The 26,710-nt window shown below is 49.1% G+C and overlaps 1 protein-coding gene across 7 annotated transcripts in view; it reads right to left on the bottom strand.

Annotated features, from left to right (window-relative positions):
• ATXN2 (ataxin 2) overlaps positions 1-26,710 on the bottom strand; it is a 401,010-nt gene that overhangs the window by 110,294 nt on the left and 264,006 nt on the right. For 4 of the 7 annotated variants that reach the window (XM_030217315.1, XM_030217310.1, XM_030217313.1 and 1 more), the window contains 4 exons: positions 24,950-25,013; positions 24,669-24,821; positions 22,114-22,180; positions 14,814-14,995 (listed from right to left, as the gene is read on the bottom strand). In XM_030217315.1, coding sequence (XP_030073175.1) covers positions 14,814-14,995; positions 22,114-22,180; positions 24,669-24,821; positions 24,950-25,013 — 466 coding nt within the window. The remainder of the gene's footprint in view (positions 1-14,813; positions 14,996-22,113; positions 22,181-24,668; positions 24,822-24,949; positions 25,014-26,710) is intronic. The other 3 variants (XM_030217311.1, XM_030217314.1, XM_030217312.1) reach the window with 2 other exon arrangements.

Here is a 26,710-nt window from a genome sequence, read left to right as displayed (position 1 = left end):
CTCGTGAGATCCTCCTACCAAAGCCTTCTTGACCAATCAGGCCCCATCAGAACCACCAAAATGTAAAATGGAGATACATACCTGTAGCAGGTATTCTCCGAGGACAGCAGGCTGAACATTATCACTCATGGGTCGTCCTCCGCGACAGCCCAGGAGACCGGAAATTAGAAAAAAACAAGAACTTTCTAGAACGCGGTGTCGCGCGGGACAGGGTACACTGCACATTCACAAGCAGGTTCCTGCCCGCGAGCATGTCACCTCAGTTAATAAGGAGTAAAAAAAAAAAAAAAAATAGAAAAGGAACAACTCCAAAAGGGGAGGAGGGTGGGTTGTGATAATGTTCAGCCTGCTGTCCTCGGCGAATACCTGCTAAAGGTGTGTACATCCATTTTCTCCGAGGACAAGCAGGCTGAAGATTATCACGCATGGGGTATTCCTAGCCCCCAGGCTCACTCAAAACAAAGAACATCGGTCAATTGGGCACCGCAATGGCAAGGACATAATATAGATTGACCTAAAAAGAAACACAACTAAGTGAGAGTGCAGCCTGGAACAGAACAGAAATGGGCCTAGGAGGGTAGAGTTGGATTCTAAACCCCGAACAGATTCTGCAGCATCGACTGCCCAAACCGACTGTCGCATCGGGTATCCTGCTGAAGGCAGTAGTGAGATGTGAATGTGTGGACTGATGACCACGTTGCAGCCTTGCAAATCTCCTCAATGGAGGCTGACTTTAAATGAGCCACTGACGCAGCCATGGCTCTAACATTATGAGTCGTGACATGCCTGTCCAAAGTCAGCCCAGCTTGGGCATAAGTGAAGGAAATGCAATCTGCTACCCAATTGGAGATGGTGCGTTTACCGATGGCAACTCCCCTCCTGTTGGGATCGAAAGAAACAAATAACTGGGCGGTCTGTCGATAGGGCTTTGTCCGCTCCACGTAAAAGGCCAATGCTCTCTTACAGTCCAAGGTGTGCAACTTGTCTTCACCAGGGCAGGTATGTGGACAAGGAAAAAATGTTGGCAAGACAACTGACTGGCTCAGATGGAACTCCGACACCACCTTCGGCAAGAACTTAGGGTGAGTGCGGAGGACTACTCTGTTATGATGGAACTTGATATAAGGTGCATGCACTACCAGGGCTTGGAGCTCACTGACTCTACGAACTGAAGTAACTGCCACCATGAAAATGACCTTCCAGGTCAAGTACTTCAGATAGCAAGAATCCAGTGGCTCAAAAGGAGGTTTCATCAGCTGGGTGAGGACGACGTTGAGATCCCATGACACTGTAGGAGGCTCAACAGGGGGCTTTGACAAAAGCAAACCTCTCATGAACCGAACGACCAAAGGCTGTCCAGAGATAGGCTGACCCTCTACACAGAAATGGTAAGCGCTAATTGCATTAAGATGGTTCCTTACTGAGTTGGTTTTGAGACCAGACTCCGATAAGTGTAGAAGGTATTCAAGCAGGGTCTGTGTAGGACAAGAACGAGGATCTAAGGCCTTGCTGTCACACCAGACGGCAAACCTCCTCCACTTGAAAAAGTAACTCTTCTTAGTGGAATCTTTCCTGGAAGCAAGCAAGACTTGGGAGACACCCTCAGAGAGATCCAAGGAGGCGAAATCTACGCCCTCAACATCCAGGCCGTGAGGGCCAGAGACTAAAGGTTGGGATGCAGAAGCGCCCCCTCGTTCTGAGTGATGGGGAAAACACTCCAATCTCCACGGTTGTTCAGAAGACAACTCCAGAAGATCTGACGGGGCCAAAAAGGCGCGATCAGAATCATGGTGCCACGGTCTTGCTTGAGTTTCAGCAAAGTCTTCCCCACCAAAGTTATGGGAGGATACGCATACAGAAGGCCGGTCCCCCAATGCAGGAGGAAGGCATCCGACGCTAGCCTGTCGTGGGCCTGTAGCCTGGAACAGAATTGAGGAAGCTTGTGGTTGGTCTGCGTGGCGAAAAGATCCCACTCCCGGAAGATCTAGCGTACCACACTTGAATTCAGCGCCCACTCGTGCGGTTGCATTATCCTGCTCAACCTGTCGGCTAGACTGTTGTTTACGCCTGCCAGGTATGTGGCCTGGAGGAGCATGCTGTGCCGGCGAGCCCAGTGCCACATCCCAACGGCTTCCTGACACAAGGGGCGAGATCCGGTGCCCCCCCTGCTTGTTGATGTAATACATCGCAACCTGATTGTCTGTCCGAATTTGGATAACTTGAAAGGACAGCCGACCTCTGAAAGCCTTGAGCGCATTCCAGACCGCTCTCAACTCCAGGAGGTTGATCTGCAGGCCTGATTCCTGGAAGGACCCACAGTCCTTGAGTGTGAAGCCCATCGGCATGGGCTCCCCACCTCAGGAGAGATGCATCCGTCGTCAGCACTTTTTGCGGCTGAGGAATTTGGAAAGGACATCCCAACATCAAATTAGACTGAATTGTTTACCAGTGAAGTGAATCGCGGAAACTGGTGGGTAGTCGGATTGCATCCTCTAGATTCCCTGTCGCCTGATGCCACTGGGAAGCTAGGGTCCATTGAGCTGATCTCATATGAAGACGAGAGAGGGGGGTCACATGGAGGCCACATGGCCCAGGAGTCTCAACATCTGCCGAGCTGTGATCTGCTGGACGCTCTTGCCCGAGAGGCGAAGGACAGAAGATTCTGCACTCTCGCTTTGGGGAGATAGGCATGAGCTGTCTGTGAATTCAGCAGAGCTCCAATGAATTCGAGTGACTGGACTGGGCGGAGATGGGACTTTGGGTAATTAATCACAAACCCCAGTAGCTCCAGAAGTTGAATAGTCACCTGCATGGCCTGAAGAGCTCCTGCCTCCAAGGTGCTCTTCAGCAGCCAATTGTCGCGATAAGGGAACACATGCACCCCCAGCTTGCACAGCGACGCCGCAACCACCACCAGGCACTTTGTGAACACCCGTGGCGCAGAGGCGAGCCCAAAGGGCAGCACACGATAATGGAACTGCTGTGTTCCCAGACGGAATCACAGATACTGTCTGTGAGCTGGCAGTATCAGGATGTGAGTATAAGCATCCTTCAAATCCAGGGAGCATAGGCAGTCGTTTTTCTGAATCAGGGGAAGAAGGGTGCCCAGGGAAAGCATCCTGAACTTTTCTCAGACCAGATATTTGTTCAGGCCCCTCAGGTCTAGGATGGGACGCATCCCCCCTGTTTCCTTTCCACAAAGAAGTACCTGGAATGGAATCCCAGCCCTTCTTGCCCGGGTGGCACAGGATCGACCAAATTAGCGCTGAGAAGGGCGGAGAGTTCCTCTGCAAGTACCTGCCTGCGGTGGGAGCTGAAAGACTGAGCTCCTGGTGGACAATTTGGTGGAACAGAGATCAAATTGAGGGTGTACCCACACCGCACTATTTGGAGAACCCACTGGTCGGAGGTTATGAGAGGCCACCTTTGGTGAAAAAATTTTAACCTCCCCCGACCAGCAGACCGTCCGGCACAGGCACTTTTATGGCGGCTATGCTCTCCTGGATCCAGTCAAAAGCCCGTCCCTTGCTTTTGCTGGGGAGCTGCAGGGGCCTGCTTGGTCGCACGCTGTTGACGCGAACGAGTGCGCTGGGGCTGAGCCTGGGAAGGAGGATTGTACCTACGCTTAGAGTAAGCGTAAGAAGCAGTCTTCTTTCCCCTGAAAAACCGTCTACCTGTTGAGGTAGATGCTGAAGGCATCCGGTGGGAGAGGTTGTCGAGGGCGGTTTCCCGCTGGTGAAGCTGTTCGACCAACTGCGCGACTTTCTCACCTAAGATATTATTCCCCCGGCAAGGAACATCCGCCAGCCACTGCTGGGTCCGATTGTCCAGGTCAGAGACGCGCAGCCATGAGAGTCTGCGCATCACTATACCTTGGGCAGCGGATCTGGATGCAACATCACAAGTGTCATAAATACCCCTGGACAGGAATTTTCAACACGCCTTCAGCTGCCTGACCACTCCGGAGGAAGCTTGTCAACCAGGTCCGCCAGTTGCCGCACATCGTTCCGCATGTGGATGCTCGTGTAGAGCTGGTAAGACTGGATCTTGGTCACGAGCATGGAGGAATGATAGGCCTTCCTCCCAAAAGAGTCCAGAGTGTGAGACTCGCACCCCGGGGGAGCCGAGGCGGTATCCCTCGAACTCTTGGCCCTCTTGAGAGCAGAATCCACCACCGCAGAGTCGTGTGGCAACTGAGTCCTCATCAACTCCGGGTCGCTGTGGATCCTATACTGGGACTCGGCTTTCTTCGGGATGGTGGGGTTAGATAAGGGCTTCAGCCAGTTTCGAAGCAGTGTCTCCTTTAGGACATTGTGCAACGGTACTGTGGAAGACTCTCTAAGTGGTGATGGATAGTCGAGGACCTCGAGCATCTCAGTCTTCAGCTCATCCACGTAACCATGGGGAAGGGAATGCTCACAGACTATCCCCAACAAAGAAGGCAAAGGAAAGGCTCTCTGGTGGGGAAAGCTTCCTTTCCGGTGAAGAAGTGGGATCAGAGGGAAGACCACAGGACTCCTCGGAAGAGAAATACCAAGGGTCCTCCTCCACCCCCCACGAGGCCTCCTCCTCGGTGTCGGACATGAATTCCATGACTTCAGTCCGAAACCGGGCCCGTCTCAACTCAGAGGACCCCAGTCCTCGATGATGACGTTGAGAGGTGGACACCCGCATCGGCGGGCTGAGTTGCCACAAGCGGTACCGGCCAGCCGGTGCTTCCATCAACGGTGCCGAGGGCACAAGCACCCCCCGACACCGGGAGAGGCTGGCGTAGCAGCCCTTCCAGGATACCTGGAAGAATGGCACGGAAGCGCTCGTCAAAAGCCTCCGTTGGGAAAGGCTGAGGGACCAGTGCAGGAGTCGGAGATAGAATCTGCTCAGGGCCAGGAGGCGGTACCGGACTGCCCGACAACCAACGCATCAACACCTCCTGGATTGAGTAGGAGCGGTCATCCCGGCATCGACGCTTCTCGGGTGCCGAATCCCTCAACGCCCAGGAGCTCCCGGTACCATGAGAAGGGGGCGACCGATGACGATGCTTCTTAGCTGCCCGTCTCATCTTCCGCCAGGGTCGCTTTATTCATACTACCCCTCTCCTCAAGACCCTTCACTGGCTCCCTATCCGTTTTCGCATCCTGTTCAAACTTCTTCTACTAACCTATAAATGTACTCACTCTGCTGCTCCCCAGTATCTCTCCACACTCGTCCTTCTCTACACCCCTTCCCGTGCACTCCACTCCATGGATAAATCCTTCTTATCTGTTCCCTTCTCCACTACTGCCAACTCCAGACTTCGCGCCTTCTGTCTCGCTGCAACCTACGCCTGGAATAAACTTCCTGAGCCCCTACGTCTTGCCCCATCCTTGGCCACCTTTAAATCTAGACTGAAAGCCCACCTCTTTAACATTGCTTTTGACTCGTAACCACTTGCCTCCACCTACCCTCCTCTCTTCCTTCCCGTTCACATTAATTGATTTGATTTGCTTACTTTATTTATTTTTTGTCTATTAGATTGTAAGCTCTTTGAGCAGGGACTGTGTCTTTCTTCTATGTTTGTGCAGCGCTGCTTATGCCTTGTAGCGCTATAGAAATGCTAAATAGTAGTAGTAGTTAGCTTGTTTCTTTCGATGCACGTCATCGGCGCTCCATGGTACCGAGGACATGGAATTCACATGCCTCCTCGGGGTCGGGTCCGAAAAGGGTCAGTCCCGATGGGCCTGCACAGCAGGAACTGTAGAGGCAGGTGGAGGCCCACTCGACTGCTCACTGCTCCCAACGAGGGGTGGTCGTCGGGCCTGTGGTACCTATTCTCCCAAGGTCGATGCCATGTCCGGTGCCGCTGTCGACGTCGATGCTGAAGAGCCGGGCCAAGCTTCAAAAAGATGATCCCGCTGAGCTTGTCTCACCACCTGTGTCCGCTTTTTTAAGCTAAGACACAATTTGCACACTTTGGGATTATGCTCAGGCCCGAGGCACTGAAGGCACCAAGTGTGGGTGTCACGGCGGCGAGATCAAAGTCATCAATGGTGGCGACGAAAAGGGACACAAAAAGGGAAGAACGCGGGCACGTGGCCAAAAGGGCCACGACGGCGCCAAAAGGAAACTTAAGGCGGCTGAAAACTAAAAACTACAGTTAAACAAGTTTTTTTTTTTTTAACTTTTAGAAAAGAAGAAAAAGAAAGCGCGGACGGCGCCACTAAACAAAGGAAAAGCAAACAAATCGAGAAACGGTTTCCGAGGGCTGAGAGGAGAGGGACACAACGCAGTCTGTCTCCACCGCGGAAAACGAAGAACTGAGCGGGAGCGGTCATGCACGGGCGGGAAGACGGCCGCGCATGCGTGGTGGGCGTGCCCCGTGTGCGGGACCTCCTGCGAGACTTTTTTTGAGTTTGCTGTGAAACTGTTCCGGTTGGAGGAGGCTGCCGTGGATGTCACCCAGTCGTGAGAACAAGCAGCCTGCTTGTCCTCGGAGAATGCTCGTGTAGAGCAGGTATGTTTGGATCTTGGCGGCAAGCATTTGCGGCCTGATACGTTCTCCTCCCAAAAGAATCCAAGGTCCTAGGCTCTCTGCCTGGGGGCACCGAGGCATAGTCTCTAGTACTCTTGGCCCTTCTGAGAGCAGAGTCCACCACCATGGAATCGTGAGGAAGTTGGGCCTTCACCATTACAGGCTCTCCATGGACTCTGTACTGGGACTCGGACTTCTTGGGAACCACTGGATTAGAGAGCGGGCAAGACCAATTCCGCGTCAGCACTTCCATGAGTGTATTGTGCAGGGGGGCCGTTGCAACCTCTGCAGGTGGAGACGGATAATCCAGGACCTTGAGCATCTCAGCCCTGGGCTCATCCACAACCTCCATAGGGAAAGGAATGTCCTTAGACATTTCCCATACAAAGGATTGTAGCATGATATACGTTTAATTGTGAGAGTTATTAATTTTGCTGGATCAGATCTAAATCATATAAAATATACAGCTTCAAAGACTCTACTCCCCCCCCTTTTCTTCTGGAAAACTACTAGCTGGGTGGTACCTAAGCCCATCAACACCTATCCAAAGAATCAATCACAGAGACTACAGTAACAAAAGACAGTGAAACTCCACCTATTACTCAGACTCGGAAGCCCATCTATCAGACAAAAGAAGCTCAATCACGCTCAGACAACAGACCAGCAGATGTTCCTTTCAAAAGACAGCTATCTCAGAGACTGCAGTAACAAAAGACTACACCTCCACCTATTTTCAGACAAAGACTAAGCCCATCTAAGCTCAATCACTCTCAGACAATGGACTAGCAGATATCCAGGCAGGAAGTCTTGTGATGTCATTGAGCATGTGACCTGTTGCCATGCTCCATCTCAAAGCCAGATGCCCAGAATTCAGCTACACAGGAGCTTTCTAATTGGACCAAGGGCAACCACCTGACGATAAATGCCCAGTTCAGACACTTTAAATGCAGGAGCTCCTTCTTTAGAAAGAGTTCTTCCTGGCTGTTCCTGATGCTCGTGCTCCTGTTCTAGTCGCTGCTGCCCTGAAGTGTTTAAATCTAAAAGCAAGCTAGAATCCTGACTTCTCAAGCTGGACATCACATCCACCTAAAAGAAACTGCTTCAAGCTCATCAGACTGCAAATCTACAAAGAAACTTCCTGTTCCAGCAAGGATCTCCTGCATCACTCTCCATAGCAACCTCCATTAATTTGAGTTATCCAGCTTAATTTACAATCAAACCTGTTATTTTGTAGCATACTTCCATTGGTAAAAGATCCTCTCTAAACTGCCTCTCTATTGTAAACTTATTACCTTGACTGTACTAGAAATAAACATTTTCTTTTAAAGTTAACTATCTGGCCTTTATATTGGGAAAAGCACATGTTCTCACATGTGCAAGCTCCAAATGCTCTAAGCACATGTTACCTTTTAAAGTTACACTGATAGCACATGGTCGCTTTTTAAACTTAGTGCCATGCTTTGAGCACATGTTCCAAAACGTACAGTGCAGGTTAATGTAATTAATTTGAATTTGGTATATAAAATTCCCCTCTATTCTTACATGATTATTATTCTTAACAATTTACCTTTAATTGGAATAGAATAAGTATGTATAAGAACAGAGAATCAAATTAGAACTGGAATTACAATTGGAATATAAGAACGTTTCATTTTGTAATTCTTTGCGACCACATGCTCTGAGTAATTCCCTCTGTTAATACATATTCTATTCCTAAATACCATTTTGGAACTATAACATTTCCTGTAACAGGATGAGAACGTAAGACTCTCAGGTGGAGACATCCTTACTTCAATCGGTGGAGTAGGATCAGAGGGAAGCCCGCAGGACTCCCCATCCGAAAAGTACCTGGGGTCTTCATCTTCTTCCCACGAGTGCTCATCTTCAGTATCGGACAGAAGCTCCCTAAGAGCAGCCCAACCTCGTGGGGGGTGTTGAGAAGTGGACCCCTGCCTGGACTCCGGCGAAGCTTCCTCCACCTATGTCGAGGGGGAGTCGACCCGGGTGGTAGCCGATGCCGGCACCACAAGTGGTACTGAGGACGAGGACCTCCTCATAGGCGATGGCCCAGATGCTGTCTCAGCAGTCGGTGCGGAAGGCGCAGGCACCCCCAACACAGAGGCTGACTGGCAAAGCAACCCTTCCAGAAGCTCCGGAAAAAGGCCCTGATACGCTCGTCGAGAGCTGCCATCAGTAAAGGCTGGGAGGCTGGTGCAGGAGTCGGTTGCAGAGTCTGAAGAGGCTCGGGAGCCGGTAGCAGGCTGCCAGATGACCGATGCATCGGCACCTCCTGAATGGAGGGTGAGCGAACCTCCCGGCGCTGACACTTCTTGGGTGCCGACTCCCTCGGCTCCCCGGAGCTCTCGGTACCGTGTCTGGAAGGAGATCAATGACGGTGCTTCTTCGCCTTCACTCCTCGGTACTGATGAGGAGGACATGGAACCCTCACGCCTCCTCGGGGGGGGGGGGGGGGGGCTACATAGCAGGAGGCCTTGAGATAGGTGGAGACCCACTTGATGCCTTGCTGCTCCCAGCTTGATGTGGTCTTTCGGAAGCCATTACCTGGACTCCCAATGTCGATGCCTCTCTCGACGCCGATCTGAAAAAAGCCTCTCACGCTGAGCCTCTCGAACCACTTGGGTCCGCTTATTCATCAATTTACAGAGCTTACAAGCAGCTGGAAGATGGTCAGGCCCAAGACACTGGAGACACCACGCGTGGAGGTCGGTACTAGAGATGGTCCGGTTGCACCTAGTACAATGCTTGAAGCCGCTGGGTGTCCTCGATGACATGGAGGGGAAAACGGCAGTCGCGAAATCAAAGGACTTGATGGTGCCAGAAAAAAAGGGGGCACAAAAAGAGGATAAGAGCCCGACCAAGCAGCCTAATGATGGTCGCGTCGAAAAAGAAAGAAAACTTATAGAGACGGACAAAAACCTAAGAAAAAACAAAGGAAACTACTTTCTTTTTTTTTTTTTTTTTTAATATTAGCGAGAAGTAGAAAAAGAAGGCTTTAAAGCGCCCAAAAAATGGGAACCAGGGTCTCCTGAGCCAATATCTCGAAGAGCAGCAACAAGACGTGTCTCCTCAAGACGCGGATTGAAAAAAGCTGAGGTGACCCTATTCTTGGAATAAACTTCCTGAGCCCTTACGCCAGGCCCCCTCCCTACCCGTCTTCAAATCCTTGCTCAAAGCCCGCCTCTTCAATGTGGCCTTCGGCACCTAACCTTTATACCTTTCAGGAAATCTAGACTGCCCAATTTGACTGCCCCTACTTGACTGACTGTACACTTGTCCTTTAGATTGTAAGCTCTTTGAGCAGGGACTGTCCTTCTATGTTAAATTGTACAGCGCTGCGTAACCCTAGTAGCGCTTTAGAAATGTTAAATAGTAGTAGTAGTGACATGCTCGTGTTGCGGACAGGAACCTGCTTGTGTATGCGCGGTGTACCCTGTCCCGCACGACGCCACGTTCTAGAAAGTTCTTGTTTTTTTTTCTAATTTCTGGGCTCCTGGGCCCTCGCGGAGGACGACCCATGCGTGATAATCTTCAGCCTGCTTGTCCTCGGAGAATAATCCTTTATCCTCTGGATAACTTTGCCTAGGAGATGCCACAGCAGAAATACACACAGAGCCCAGAGCAGGCCATCACTGAACTAATGCATCTATTCCTGCTGAGTGATGGCCCATTTGATTGAAATACCAGAACCTTTGCATTTTCAGCCATCGCCATGAGATCCTTTACCAGTGTTCCCCACCCATGAAGAATCTGAGTGAATCCTACCTCCAAAAAGGAGGCCCAAGTCTCCCACAAAAACACATAGAAAACAAAAAGAGCGGAAGAAAACCAAAATAGACCAGATCCACACCACAAAAGAGTAAGAGCATCAAAAAGTTTATTAGGACCCTACACGGTCCGTGTTTCTTCAGGGGTCTAAAATCAAACAAAATAACAGATCAAAATATATACAAACTTATGCATATATAAATACAAATAAAACCAAATATAGAAATAAAACCATACAACTCAAATATATTAATAACACAAAAAACATGGTTAAAAACAAAGACATCTAAAAACGAATCACAGATATATTGAAAAGTAATCACAAATTATTTCGAAGGGTAAATGAAAATGTAACATTTGAGATATTCTAACAATGAAACGGACTAATGCATTCTATAGCGGGTACATGTGGGCCTTGGCCCAAGTAACCAGTTACAAGATAGCTTCCATCGGTCCTAGCACCTGCAGATAATCCCAGGAACGTAGCTTTACTTTCCAAAGCAACTGTCTGAGTTGATCCTGCAACTTACTTATGCGTTCCTCAGTCAGAAAACTTCCCTTGTAGGGTATCAAACCATGCACTAGGGATAAAACTAGCTTGCCCTTTGCCACATTGACTACCCAGCCTAATTCCTACAGAAGCTGAACCACCTGCTTGGTAGCATCCTTGCTCTCCTTCAACAACTTTGCCCTGATTAACTAGTCATCCCAGTATGGATGAACCAACAACTGAATTCTTCGCACAGCCACTATCATCACAACCATCACCTTAGAGAATGTCCTTGGTACCACTGCTAAGCCAAACGGAAGAGCCTGAAACTGGAAATTGTGTTCCAAAACCATGAACTGAAGAAACCGCTAGTGATCTGCCCAAACAGTAATAAATGGGATAGCCTTCCATTAGATCCAGCAACATAAGAAACTCCCCCTAATGAACTACCACTATATCTGATCTTAAGGTCTCCTTCCAAAAGCTAAGAACATGTAAGGCTCTGTTCAGCTTAAGGTCCAAAATGGGCTGGAAGGACCTCGGGCACTACAAAAGAAATCGTTCTCCATTCTTCTAAAGGAACCGGCACTACTGTATTTAGCCACAGCAACCTATCCAACGTGGCCTTGACGGCAGACAACTTTAAGTGGGGGCCTGTATGATGACTTCAGGAAAGCGTCACAAAGCGGTCAAGCAAACTTCAGGGCGTAGCCATCTTTTATAATTTCTAGGATCCACTGGTCCAATCTTATGTGGATCCATCTCCAGTGAAACTGCCCACCTGCGGTATCGCAATGTGGACCTCCAAAACTTCACCGAGTTGTCCAGGTACCACTGGGACCTCTGGCTCCTGCATCCTGAGTTCCTCAGCAGCCACCCCGAAAAGACTGTCCCCAGGATGGGAACCTATTCCTCTGACAACTATTCACCCTTCCTGGGCTCTTGAAAATGGCTCCGATGCTTAGGAAGCGAGACAATCTCCTGGTGGCATTCTTCAGCACCCTCAGTACCTTTGACTCACTTAGACTCTTCAACAACTTCTTGAGATCTTCCCCATGGCCCTTAATTCTGTGCTGGCTGCAGGAACTGCGCTGACCACAATCCCCAGTGCAGACATGACACCGGCTACTTGCCAATACATCTGAACAACAGATATTGCACTAACCATAAAACTGACCATGATCTCCCAAGGTTGTTATGCCATTTGATGCAACTGTACACAGGCCTCCCGACTCTGTCTCACACACCGTCACATAAAAGCTCCTGAAACCCCCCTTCCCTGGCACCTAACTCCACGTTACCCCAGGCTGCTACAGCAGAAGAATCCTGCCTGAACAGAATCTTTTTTTAAAGACCCTAAGATCCCCCAAAAGAAAGTACCTCGAATTGGGAGTGGGGGTGTGGAGGGACCTAGACAACCAGGATTTATCACCCCCAGATGAACATGGGGTGGCCCTGCAGACCTCAGCTCCGTCTGTTTTGTTTCTTTGTGTTTTAAATCCAGGAGACCCTTGCTAATTCTAAAATTAGAGGTTCCCTAGCTAAGGCCTACCAGACCAATCGAGACTGCACAGGATGCTTGCCAACCAACTGATGGAGAATGAGAAATACTAACTGGTTAGGGACTACACAGGATATTTATAGTGCAATGTCATCAAGTCAGTGGTTCTTCATCTTCTGGTAGGAGGGAATAAACCCATGTGTCAGGACTGGTCTGTAGAGATTAAGATGAAAATGTATTATGCTTGGCAGTTATATTTCTGTAGCTGTTCCCTCTCTAATAGATTTTATATTTGTATAAGAATACTGGTTCTCTTTTTAGCTTATTACTTGTTGCAGAATTAGGCAGAAAGGTAACAACAGGAAACCTAATAAATGAATTTGAAGATAAATGCAAGTGTGAATCTCATTTCATTTGGCATTTATTGCCTAATTCTATAATGTGTGTGTGTGTATGTGTGTGTGTGTGTGTACACACACACACATACACACTGTTTTATTATGAGAAGTCCATATCAAAAATAGTGAATCTAAATATCTAAAATGCAGTTTTATAAAACAAATTAAAGGGAAGCTGATAAACAGGGTCATGCAGAAATGTTATAATGAAATTTTCACATCACTGTTTTCTACATTCTTGTCAATAGGCAAAGGAGACTGAAATCTCAGTCCATGCATGTCCACTCTTTATATGTCACAATACTCTTACTGGCCCTTATGCATATCAAAGAAGCATGCATAACCTTAGTACAACTAAAAAAAAGATGGAGAGAAACATGAACTATGAAAAAGGTTAAAAGGGCATCAATATATGGGGAGAAGGGGGGGGGCAATATGGCCGCCGAGCGTACTTGCTAACCGCCAGCATTTCCACAGTTCTCAGTTTCCTACTTACTGAGATGCCGAAGCGACGGGGCAGGTCCACCCCCCATGCTCCGCAGCGGTCAGATCCTCTCTCGCAAGATATTCGGACCTTTTTGCAGACAACTGTGGGTCCATCTGTGGCAGTGTTGGAAGCGTCGGGAGGCAGCCCGCTGATACGCGCCAGTGCGGATGGAGGCACGGCAGCATCTCCTGGGCTAGAGCTTACGCTCGGCCCCGATACAAGGGATCCACCCCATCAGCCGTTGGGCTATAGCACCCCATCAGAGACTATCCTGAACGGGTCCCCCAGAAGCGGTGAGACCGAACAGAGTCAGGAGGCAGAACAGTGGTCTTTTGGAGTGCAGGAAGCCTTGATGGAAACACCGATAACAACAGCAATTTTGGCGGGAAACGCTGTTGGTTTGAATCCGGATGTTTTGCTGCAGAAAGAGGTAACACCACCACTTTTCTCTTTCGAAGTGCACAAGCCAGTTGAAGTGACTTTAGACTCTTTATGGACTCTGATAGCAGATCTTGGGAAGTCTCTTACACCACAGATAAATACATTAAATCAGGAAATGTTAAAACAAGAGGAAAAAATAAAGACTATAGATGTAAGAATAGGGAAACTTGAACAGGCAGAAGAAAAGAAAGACCTTGATATGAAGAGAATCCAGTCCCAACAGGAGGTTATGATTAAAGATTTGACTTCATTAAGAAGAAAGACTGAGTCTCTTGAGAACATTGTTAGAAGTAATAATTTACGATTGTTGAATTTTCCTAGACAGATTACTAAACCTCCTCGGGAAATGTTGAAAAAATACATAATAGAGATTTTAGGAGTAAAAGAGGAATTAATTCCTCCTTTTACCCAAGTGTATTATCTTCCGGTTAAGGAGAGAAGTGAACAAAAAATTGGAGTACAAGAACAACCACTGAATGTTACTGAATTGCTTGAATTAACAGACTCTGAAGATGTGATTCCTACAACTTTGATAGTAACATTGGCACCAGATAAACAATGGTTAATATCCATGTACTTCAAAAATAAAGATAAAACATTTCTTGGTCAGAAAATTCAAATCTTTCCCGACATCTCCAGAGATACGCAAAAGCGTTGGAAATCACTCTTTTTAATGAAACCAGCTGTAATTCAACTGGGTGCAACGTTTTACTTGCGATACCCATGCAAGTGTGGTGAGATACCAATCAAACAAATATGTATTTTTTGACCCGGCTCAATTAACAGCATTTCTCATCTCAAGCCAAAATAGGGGATCTTAGAACATCTTAACCCTTGAAATATAGTTAAACACTGTGCAATGCTGGCTGTTACCATTTGTTGCTTTATTATTGATAATTTTTGTTATAATATATATTCCATTTCTTAACATCTTGCCCCCCCCCCCAAAAAAATGTGGACTTGAGCAAGAAATTTCAGTACTTTTCCTGTTTTTTTTTTTTCTTTTCCTCAAATATGTTGAAATGTATTGCTTTACAAACAAGTGTATTGCTTGATTTAAATGTTAAAATCTTAAAACTAAAATTAAAAAAAAAAAAAAAAGGACATCAATATATTCAGAATCTTAAGATGTATTATATCTTTCTATAAGTGAACCAGGGGTTATAGGATATAAATCAGTGTATAACCAATAATGACCTCACCTGGGATTGATAATGCTGCACATGCTGCATAAGGGGTTGATTAGGAAACTGCTGAGGGCTATAAGTAACATACTGCGTTGAATAGGCAGGTGGTGTAGCTACAATAGGCGGACCTGCTGCAGAGGCCGGATGAATCATGGCATTCTGGTGATGCTGATCTTGTCGTTGGGGCATATTTGGTACTAGAAAATAAGAATCTTGCAATCAGAGTGCAAATCAAATCAGCCTTTCTACATACACTAAAATAAAAAATTTACAAGCCTACCTGAATTCTTTCTGGCCTTTACTATCAACTGAAAACCCCTAACTTCAATATCCTTATTTTAAAAGCAGATATACAAGAATACATACACACAGATTTTAAAACTAAACTGAGACCCATTCTGTCCTATATATAGCGAATGCTACATACCTGTAGAAGGTATTCTCCGAGGACAGCAGGCTGATTGTTCTCACTGATGGGTGACGTCCACGACAGCCCCTCCAATCGGAATCCTTACTAGCAAAGTCCTTTGCTAGTCCTCGCGCACCCGCGCGCATCGCGCATGCGCGGCCGTCTTCCCGCCCGAAACCGGCTCGAGCCGGCCAGTCCAGTATGTAGCAAGACAATACAAGGGAAGACACAACTCCAAAGGGGAGGCGGGCGGGTTTGTGAGAACAATCAGCCTGCTGTCCTCGGAGAATACCTTCTACAGGTATGTAGCATTCGCTTTCTCCGAGGACAAGCAGGCTGCTTGTTCTCACTGATGGGGTATCCCTAGCCCCCAGGCTCACTCAAAACAACAACCATGGTCAATTGGGCCTCGCAACGGCGAGGACATAACTGAGATTGACCTAAAAAATTTACCAACTAACTGAGAGTGCAGCCTGGAACAGAACAAACAGGGCCCTCGGGGGGTGGAGTTGGATCCTAAAGCCCAAACAGGTTCTGAAGAACTGACTGCCCGAACCGACTGTCGCGTCGGGTATCCTGCTGCAGGCAGTAATGAGATGTGAATGTGTGGACAGATGACCACGTCGCAGCTTTGCAAATTTCTTCAATGGAGGCTGACTTCAAGTGGGCTACCGACGCAGCCATGGCTCTAACATTATGAGCTGTGACATGACCCTCAAGAGCCAGCCCCGCCTGGGCGTAAGTGAAGGAAATGCAATCTGCTAGCCAATTGGATATGGTGCGTTTCCCTACAGCCACTCCCCTCCTATTGGGATCAAAAGAAACAAACAATTGGGCGGACTGTCTGTGGGGCTGTGTCCGCTCCAGATAGAAGGCCAATGCTCTCTTGCAGTCCAATGTGTGCAGCTGACGTTCAGCAGGGCAGGAATGACGACGGGGAAAGAATGTTGGCAAGACAATTGACTGGTTCAGATGGAACTCCGACACGACCTTTGGCAAGAACTTAGGGTGAGTGCGGAGGACTACTCTGTTATGATGAAATTTGGTGTAAGGGGCCTGGGCTACCAGGGCCTGAAGCTCACTGACTCTACGAGCTGAAGTAACTGCCACCAAGAAAATGACCTTCCAGGTCAAGTACTTCAGATGGCAGGAATTCAGTGGCTCAAAAGGAGGTTTCATCAGCTGGGTGAGAACGACATTGAGATCCCATGACACTGTAGGAGGCTTGACAGGGGGCTTTGACAAAAGCAAACCTCTCATGAAGCGAACAACTAAAGGCTGTCCTGAGATCGGCTTACCTTCCACATGGTAATGGTATGCACTGATTGCGCTAAGGTGAACTCTTACAGAGTTGGTCTTGAGACCAGACTCAGACAAGTGCAGAAGGTATTCAAGCAGGGTCTGTGTAGGACAAGAGCGAGGAGCTAGGGCCTTGCTGTCACACCAGACGGCAAACCTCCTCCACAGAAAGAAGTAACTCCTCTTAGTGGAATCTTTCCTGGAAGCAAGCAAGACGCGGGAGACACCCTCTGACAGACCCAAAGAGGCAAAGTCTACGCTCTCAACATCCAGGCCGTGAGAGCCAGGGACCGGAGGCTGGGATGCAGAAGAGCCCCTTCGTCCTGCGTGATGAGGGTCGGAAAACACTCCAATCTCCACGGTTCTTCGGAGGATAACTCCAGAAGAAGAGGGAACCAGATCTGACGCGGCCAAAAAGGAGCAATCAGAATCATGGTGCCTCGGTCTTGCTTGAGTTTCAACAAAGTCTTCCCCACCAGAGGAATGGGAGGATAAGCATACAGCAGGCCCTCCCCCCAATCCAGGAGGAAGGCATCCGATGCCAGTCTGCCGGGGGCCTGAAGCCTGGAACAGAACTGAGGGACTTTGTGGTTCGCTCGAGATGCGAAGAGATCCACCAAGGGGGTGCCCCACGCTTGGAAGATCTGGCGCACCACTCTGGAGTTGAGCGACCACTCGTGAGGTTGCATAATCCTGCTCAGTCTGTCGGCCAGACTGTTGTTTACGCCTGCCAGATATGTGGCTTGGAGCACCATGCCGAGACAGCGAGCCCAGAGCCACATGCTGACGGCTTCCTGACACAGGGGGCGAGATCCGGTGCCCCCCTGCTTGTTGACATAGTACATGGCAACCTGGTTGTCTGTCTGAATTTGGATAATTTGGTGGGACAGCCGATCTCTGAAAGCCTTCAGAGCGTTCCAGATCGCTCGCAACTCCAGGAGATTGATCTGTAGACCGCGTTCCTGGAGGGACCAGCTTCCTTGGGTGTGAAGCCCATCGACATGAGCTCCCCATCCCAGGAGAGACGCATCCGTGGTCAGCACTTTTTGTGGCTGAGGAATTTGGAAAGGACGTCCCAGAGTCAAATTGGACCAAATCGTCCACCAATCCAGGGATTCGAGAAAACTCGTGGACAGGTGGATTACGTCTTCTAGATCCCCAGCAGCCTGAAACCACTGGGAAGCTAGGGTCCATTGAGCAGATCTCATGTGAAGGCGGGCCATGGGAGTCACATGAACTGTGGAGGCCATGTGGCCCAGCAATCTCAACATCTGCCGAGCTGTGATCTGCTGGGACGCTCGCACCCGCGAGACGAGGGACAACAAGTTGTTGGCTCTCGCCTCTGGGAGATAGGCGCGAGCCGTCCGAGAATCCAGCAGAGCTCCTATGAATTCGAGTCTCTGTGATGGGAGAAGATGGGACTTTGGGTAATTTATCACAAACCCCAGTAGCTCCAGGAGGCGAATAGTCATCTGCATGGACTGCAGGGCTCCTGCCTCGGACGTGTTCTTCACCAGCCAATCGTCGAGATATGGGAACACGTGCACCCCCAGCCTGCGAAGTGCCGCTGCTACTACAGCCAGGCACTTTGTGAACACCCTGGGCGCAGAGGCGAGCCCAAAGGGTAGCACACAGTACTGGAAGTGACGTGTGCCCAGCTGAAATCGCAGATACTGTCTGTGAGCTGGCAGTATCGGGATGTGTGTGTAGGCATCCTTCAAGTCCAGAGAGCATAGCCAATCGTTTTCCTGAATCATGGGAAGTAGGGTGCCCAGGGAAAGCATCCTGAACTTTTCTTTGACCAGATATTTGTTCAGGGCCCTTAGGTCTAGGATGGGACGCATCCCCCCTGTTTTCTTTTCCACAAGGAAGTACCTGGAATAGAATCCCAGCCCTTCTTGCCCGGATGGCACGGGCTCGACCGCATTGGCGCTGAGAAGGGCGGAGAGTTCCTCTGCAAGTACCTGCTTGTGCTGGAAGCTGTAAGACTGAGCTCCCGGTGGACAATTTGGAGGTTTGGAGGCCAAATTGAGGGTGTATCCTTGCCGGACTATTTGCAGAACCCACTGATCGGAGGTTATGAGAGGCCACCTTTGGTGAAAAACTTTCAACCTCCCTCCGACTGGCAGGTCGCCCGGCACTGACACTTGGATGTCGGCTATGCTCTGCTGGAGCCAGTCAAAAGCTCGCCCCTTGCTTTTGCTGGGGAGCCGCGGGGCCTTGCTGAGGCGCACGCTGCTGACGAGAGCGAGCGCGCTGGGGCTTAGCCTGGGCCGCAGGCTGTCGGGAAGGAGGATTGTACCTACGCTTACCAGAAGTATAGGGAACAGTCTTCCTTCCCCCGAAAAATCGTCTACCTGTAGAGGTAGAAGCTGAAGGCTGCCGGCGGGAGAACTTGTCGAATGCAGTGTCCCGCTGGTGGAGAGACTCTACCACCTGCTCGACTTTTTCTCCAAAAATATTGTCCGCACGGCAAGGCGAGTCCGCAATCCGCTGCTGGAGTCTATTCTCCAGGTCGGCGGCACGCAGCCATGAGAGCCTGCGCATCACCACACCTTGAGCAGCGGCCCTGGACGCAACATCAAAAGTGTCATAAACTCCTCTGGCCAGGAATTTTCTGCACGCCTTCAGCTGCCTGACCACCTCCTGAAAAGGCTTGGCTTGCTCAGGGGGAAGAGCATCAACCAAGCCCGCCAACTGCCGCACATTATTCCGCATGTGTATGCTCGTGTAGAGCTGGTAAGACTGAATTTTGGCCACGAGCATAGAGGAATGGTAGGCCTTCCTCCCAAAGGAGTCTAAGGTTCTAGAGTCTTTGCCCGGGGGCGCCGAAGCATGCTCTCTAGAACTCTTAGCCTTCTTTAGGGCCAGATCCACAACTCCAGAGTCGTGAGGCAACTGGGTGCGCATCAGCTCTGGGTCCCCATGGATCCGGTACTGGGACTCGATCTTTTTGGGGATGTGGGGATTAGTTAATGGTTTTGTCCAGTTCGCAAGCAATGTCTTTTTTAGGACATGGTGCAAGGGAACAGTGGACGCTTCCTTAGGTGGAGAAGGATAGTCCAGGAGCTCAAACATTTCAGCCCTGGGCTCGTCCTCCACAACCACCGGGAAGGGGATGGCCGTAGACATCTCCCGGACAAAGGAAGCAAAAGACAGACTCTCGGGAGGAGAAAGCTGCCTTTCAGGAGAGGGAGTGGGATCAGAAGGAAGACCCTCAGACTCCTCGTCAGAGAAATATCTGGGATCTTCTTCTTCTTCCCACGAGGCCTCACCCTCGGTGTCAGACACAAGCTCATGGACCTGCGTCTGCAACCGTGCCCGGCTCGACTCCGTGGAGCCACGTCCACGATGGGGGCGTCGAGAGGTAGACTCCCTCGCCCGCATCGGCGAAGCTCCCTCCGCCGACGTAGTCGGAGAGCCCTCCTGGGAGGTGGCCGCAGTCGGCACCGCACGCGGTACCGACGTCGGGGACCTCACCCCGGGCGATGGGCCAGCCGGCGCCACGCTCAACGGTACCGGAGGCGCAAGCACCGCCGGTACCGGAGGGGTAGGGCGCAACAGCTCTCCCAGAATCTCTGGGAGAACGGCCCGGAGGCTCTCGTTCAGAGCGGCTGCAGAGAAAGGCATGGAGGTCGATGCAGGCGTCGACGTCAGAACCTGTTCCGGGCGTGGAGGCTGTTCCGGGCTGTCCAGAGTGGAGCGCATCGACACCTCCTGAACAGAGGGTGAGCGGTCCTCTCGGTGCCGATGCCTGCTGGGTGCCGACTCCCTCGGCGACCCAGAGCTCTCGGTGCCGACGCGGGGAGGGGACCGGTGTCGATGCTTCTTCGACTTCTTCCGAAGCATGTCACCGGAGCTCCCCGGCACCGACGAGGAGGACGTAGAATCCAGCCGTCGCTTCCTCGGGGCCGAGACCGAAGGGGGTCGATCTCGGGGGGGCTGTACCGCAGGAGCCCTCAGGGTAGGAGGAGACCCACCCGAGGGCTCACCGCCACCAGCAGGGGAATGGACAGCCCTCACCTGCACTCCACTCGATGCACCACCGTCCGACGACATCAGGAGACGAGGTCCCGGTACCACCGACGTCGATGCAGCTATCCGATGTCTCGGCGCCGATGCAGAGGGCCGATGCCTCGATGCACTCGATGCACTGGCAGCCAAGGAAGAAGGTCTGGACGCTGATGATGTCGATGCACACGATGACCCCGGTGCCGATGCCGACGAAGAGCCCGAGAACAAAACGTTCCACTGGGCTAATCTCGCTACTTGAGTCCGCCTTTGTAAGAGGGAACACAGACTACAGTTCTGGGGACGGTGCTCGGCCCCCAGACACTGAAGACACGAAGAGTGCCTATCAGTGAGCGAGATTACCCGGGCGCACTGGGTGCACTTCTTGAAGCCGCTGGAAGGCTTCGATGTCATGGGCGGAAAAATCACGCCGGCGAAGTCAAAATCCGAAATGACGAATTTGGAGCACCAAAACTTTAAGGGAGAAAAAATCTCGACCGAGGCCGAAAGAGGCCTACCCCGACAACGAAAGAAAACTTACCGGGGCAAAACTGGAAATACGGGAAGGGACAAACGAAACCCAAGGGGGTTTCCGGAGCACTTTCCGAACGAAAATGAAACTTTTCCGAAGAAAAACACGTCGATTTAGAAAACGGACGCGCGAGGTCGACTCTCCGGGGCTCGACACGACAAAAACACAGCCGTACCGAGTGCGGACGAAAGAAGACTGGCCGGCTCGAGCCGTTTTCGGGCGGGAAGACGGCCGCGCATGCGCGGTGCGCGCGGGTGCGCGAGGACTAGCAAAGGACTTTGCTAGTAAGGATTCCGATTGGAGGGGCTGCCATGGACGTCACCCATCAGTGAGAACAAGCAGCCTGCTTGTCCTCGGAGAAATATATATATATATACACACACACACACACACAGTATGTTCATCTATATATCTACATACTAATATGAAAATCATCTTTCCTACTAATCATCGGTTGATTAAGATTCATCTCATGCATCTCATTCCCCTCCATATAAGGTTGACTGTCTTTGAAAAAAAATAGTCTGAATGTAGGAAATAAAAAAGGTCTGTCGGACAAATGTTACAGCAGCAGTTGTAAAAATGGCAACTGCACGGGTGCACTTGGGCTCCTATCACATGCTCAACCTATTATGCAAACTCCTTCCTGGAACACGAACAGTAAGTACATTCGCGGATGATTCTTGGGTCTCAGGAGGAGGGATGGGAGTTGATGCTGGCCTCGAAATTGCTCCCCTGGGCCAAAACAGAAGAGAGACAACAAGGAGCCAGATACACCCTCCTTTGGTACCAAAATAGAGAATGAGCAATGATAAAATTTTACCTAAAAATCTCTTATGATTTTTTTCACGTTTTTGTTTGTATAAATAAAATACAAAGAAACATGAAGAAGCTCTACCACATTATGACAGAGCCACATAATCAAATCCTTTCCAGTCTCTTACAAAAATGCATGCATTCGCATTTCTTACCAAAATAGCGTGGCTTGCTTAAATGCCATATTTTTCTTGTGGATTCATGCAGCATGCAGTCTCAAAAACTAAACACAGATGGCCTCATCTCACCTTTACCTGCTCTATATGTCTTGGCTTGGCTCACTGGCATCGGTGTCATAGGAATAGGATACAAAGGCTAAAACCAAGGAAAAGCATTTCATGATTAGTAGATAACTGCAAAAATATTTCATATAGTCTAGAAACATATGACACCTACTCATTAAGGAGATAATTCTATAACTGTATTCACACAGGCACTTGGGGGTGTCTGACTATTGCTTATTCTATAAAGAAAAATAGATGTCTACTTTCCTTTACGGAATACTAGCATTACTAGGTATATACATGCATATGCACTTAGGATGCAAGCATGCTAGCTATAGAGTTGGCATAAATCTGTGCGCCTATGCTCCAGAGATATGCGAGATATGCCCCATCCGTGTTCTGCCCATGTATATGCCCGCCTGCAAACTAAGCGCTATCAGAGATATGAGCAGGGTAACAGAATAGTGCTTAGGCACAGTTTTGGTGTTTATGTGTATACTAGTAAAAGAGGCCCGTTTCAGAGCAAATGAAACGGGCGCTAGCAAGGTGTTCATCGCCAACACCCCTCCCTCCCTCCCTGGCCAACCCCTTCGTTATTCTTCCATTGCTCCGCCCCGAACGTTATGACGTTTGACGCGAGGGTGGGGCCCGGAGCGATTTCCCACCCCCACCCCCCTCCCTGCCAACCCCTTCGTTGTTCTGCCATTGCTCCACCCTCTAGGGCGGGGCCCGGAGCGATTTCCCACCCCCCCCCCCACACCTCCCTCCCTGCCAACCCCTTCGTTGTTCTGCCATTGCTCTGCCCTTGAGGGCGGGGCCCGGAGCGATTTTGGTGGCTTCACCACCACGAACCTTCGAACCTTTTTGAAGGAAGTCAGGGCTTGGCTTCACTGACGTCAGTGTCCTCAGAACGTTGAGGGTGAGTTTTATTATAGTAGATATCGTTATTCTAATCATTTACAAGTGCAATCAGCACTAAAACTTTAGTGCCTGCTTTACAGAATCACCCCCATTTGTCTTTGCAATACTATAATAAATTCAATTGTCCCTTTTGGTCAATGACTACATTGAAAATAGAGACTTGCACGGGAACGGGGGAACCCGCGGGATTCCCGTGGGGACGGAAGCAGTTCTGCGGGGATCCCATGGAGATGGAAGCAATTCCTGTGGGGTTCCTGTGGGGACGGAAGCAGTTCCTGTGGGGTTCCCGTGGGGACAGAAGCAGTTCCTGTGGGGTTCCCGTGGAAGTGTATGCTGCACTTGCGCCAGCCTCTCACCTACCGAGTACCAAGTTCTTTGAGTGCTGTCTCCTCCTCCTCCTTCTTGCTTTAACAGCACAGATGTGGAAAGCCTCCATTAAGGAGATGGTAGAGATACAAATGGTGACAAAATTCAAAAAGGCATGGGATGAACACAGAGGATCTCTATTTAGAAAATGGAAGTTATAAAAAACCTAAACTTAAATGGCTGCATGTGTGTGGATGTGTTGTGTGACACTTACATGGTGACTCTGGCTGTGATGAACTAGGGCCGATACTTGGAGACCTGTATGGTCTGTCTCATATATGGCAATCTGGTTTTGGATGGGCTGAAAAGGGTTTAGACAGTAACTTTAGTGGCTGGAACATTAGGACAGTTCTGGACAGACTTTTACAGTCTGTGTCCCGCAAATGAGAAGATGAATAGGCTGGAGTGGGCATTGAGGGCAACTCCAGCAGTTGGGACATAAGGCCAGGCGGACTTCTATGGTCTATGTCCCAGAAACGCCACAGAAAGACCATAACCAAGTATATAATATCACATTCATTGTTGATTTAATCATGAATTGATAATGATTGTGACTATTGGGCAGACTGGATGGACTGATACAGTTTTTATCTGCTGTCATTTACTATTACTATTAATCCTCTCTGCTTCCGGGCTGATGCGCAGACCTCAGCTCTGATACAGACACGAGCATCAGATGTCACCTGACCTACTGTCGCGTTCATGTAGTGATCTCTTAGCACACAGTGCCAGTGAATCAGAGAAGTGTTACATGTGTGCACCAGAGTGTTCCAACGTCTGTTCCTTCCTTGCCTGCAGTGCTGCGACTCAAACCCAGAGACTGAGAGAGCCGACAGGAATTTTTTTTAATGTACCATTAAATTCTTGTGGGTGAGGACAGGTTAAATTCTTGCAGGGATGGGCGGGGACGGGTAAGATTCCCCACGGGGACGGGCGGGAATGGGTTACATTCCCTACGGGGACGAATGGGGACGGGTTGGATTTCTGTCCCCGTGCAACTCTCTAATTGAAAAGAAGAAATGACAAGCTCTCTCAACAGCAGCAGCGTACACAAACCACTTTGTAAATGCATTTTCAGTAAATATTGGCAAATTAGGATGAGCTTAACTGAGTGGTAATTTACTATCACCATTTATATGCTAGATTGATGAACCATTCTTAAGTTTAAAAATTATCTCATGAGGATGTACAGTACTATATTTATTTTGTATAACTATGTACCTACAATTAACTTTCAATCTTGCATGTTTTTAAAATCAGCTACATTAAAAGTGCCTTATTAAATAACTTACCTGTACTCCTGGACTTACAGGGACTGGGTACATCATATTTGGTGCAAAACAAACCGGTTGAGTATACACTGGAGTAGGCTGTTGATGAGCTACCATAGATGGGCTTGGCTGGGCTTGTGGACGAGGTGAGGTTGGAGTTGTAGAAGGCTTTGGCTACAAATGAATCAGGAAAACAATTCAAGTTTTGCATAGCACATGCTGAGTCTATGTTCTCAAATGTTATTCAGTCTTTGGCAGCTCAGAAAATGTCAAAATAAAAACTTTTTAAAAAACACCATTACCTGAGCAAATGTTCGTGGATTGAATTCCTTTGCATTGGGATTCAGTGTAGATTTTCTAACTTGCCTTAACACATTAAAAACAAAAATCATTTAAGCTTAGTAAGAATTGCAAGTAAGTAGAACATGGCTCTACATCACAATGTCAGAGGCCAAACATTTATAGCCAAAACTATAGAAAAATAACAGATCATGTTCATATTTTATGTCTGTGGTACTATTCAACGAAGATACCTACCTGTAAGCAGGTATGCTCCGAGGACAACAGGCTGATTGTTCTCACATGTGGGTCGACGTCGAGGGGTCAGCCCAGGAATCGGCATTTTGCAAGCAAAATATAAAAAACGTTTTGCCAGAGTCTTCTGCCTCGCGTGCAGCGAGCATGCGCGGACTGATTTCCCACCCTTCGCGTGAGCGCATCCCATCAGTTAAATCAAAAAGCATAAAAAGAAGCAAATAACTCCAAAGGGGAGGTGGGCGGGTTTGTAAGAACAATCAGCCTGTTGTCCTCGAAGAATACCTGCTACAGGTAAGTATCTTCACTTTCTCAGAGGACAAGCAGGCTGATTGATCTCACATGTGGGGTATCCCTAGCAACCAGGCTCACTCAAAACAACGAACATTGATCAACTGCGCCTCGTAACGGCGAGGACATAACTTAGATTGACCTGAAATCATAAACAACTAAGAGTGCAGCCTGGAACAGAACAAAAATGGGTCTGGGGGGTGGAGTTGGATTCTAAACCCCGAACAGATTCTGCAGCACTAACTGCGCAAACTGACTGTCGCATCGGGTATCCTGCTGAAGGCAGTAGTGAGATGTGAATGTGTGGACCGATGACCATATTGCAGCCTTGCAAATCTCTTCAATGGAGGCTAAGTGAGCCACTGACGCAGCCATGGCTCTAACATTATGAGCCGTGACATGGCCATCTAGAGTCAGCTCAGCTTGGCATAAGTGAAGGAAATGCAATCCACTAGCCAATTTGAGATTGTGCGTTTTCCAATGGTGACATCCCCTCCTGTTGGGATCGAAAAAAAACGAACAACTGGGCGGAATGTCTGAAGGGCTTTGTCTGCTCCACGTAAAAGGCCAATGCTCTCTTGCAGTCCAAGGTATGCAAACTGCTTTCGCCAGGGCAGGTATGAGGATTGGGAAAGAATGTTGGCAAGACAATTGACTGGTTCAAATGGAACTCCGACACCACCTTTGGCAGGAACTTAGGGTGTGTGAGGAGGACTACTCTGTTGTGATGAAATTTGATATAAGGTGAATGTACTAAAAAGGCCTGAAGTTCACTGACCCTATGAGCTGAAGTAACAGCCACCAACAAAATGACCTTCCAGGTCAAGTACTTCAAATGGCAGGTATTCAGTGGTTCAAAAGGAGTTCTCATCAGCTGAGTGAGAATGACGTTGAGATCCCATGACACTGGTGGAGGTTTGAAAGGGGGCTTTGACAAAAGCAAACCTTTCATGAAGCGAACAACTAAAGGCTGTCCAGAGATAGGCTTACCCTCTACACGGTGATGAAAAGCATTAATCGCACTAAGATGAACTCTTACAGAGTTGGTCTTGAGACCAGACTCTGATAAGTGCAGAAGGTATTCAAGAAGGGTCTGTGTATGACAAGGAAGAGGTTTCTAGGGCATTGCTGTCACACCATACGGCAAACCTCCTCCATTCGAAAGAGTAACACCTCTTCGTGGAATCTTTTCTGGAAGCAAGCAAGACTCAGGAGACACCCTCTGAAAGACTCAAGGA

Source organism: Microcaecilia unicolor, chromosome 11, assembly GCF_901765095.1.
Source record: "Microcaecilia unicolor chromosome 11, aMicUni1.1, whole genome shotgun sequence".
NCBI classification, from domain to species: Eukaryota; Metazoa; Chordata; class Amphibia; order Gymnophiona; family Siphonopidae; genus Microcaecilia; species Microcaecilia unicolor.
The sequence above is the reverse complement of the archived record's forward strand: the minus strand, read 5'-3'. Positions and strand labels throughout refer to the sequence as shown.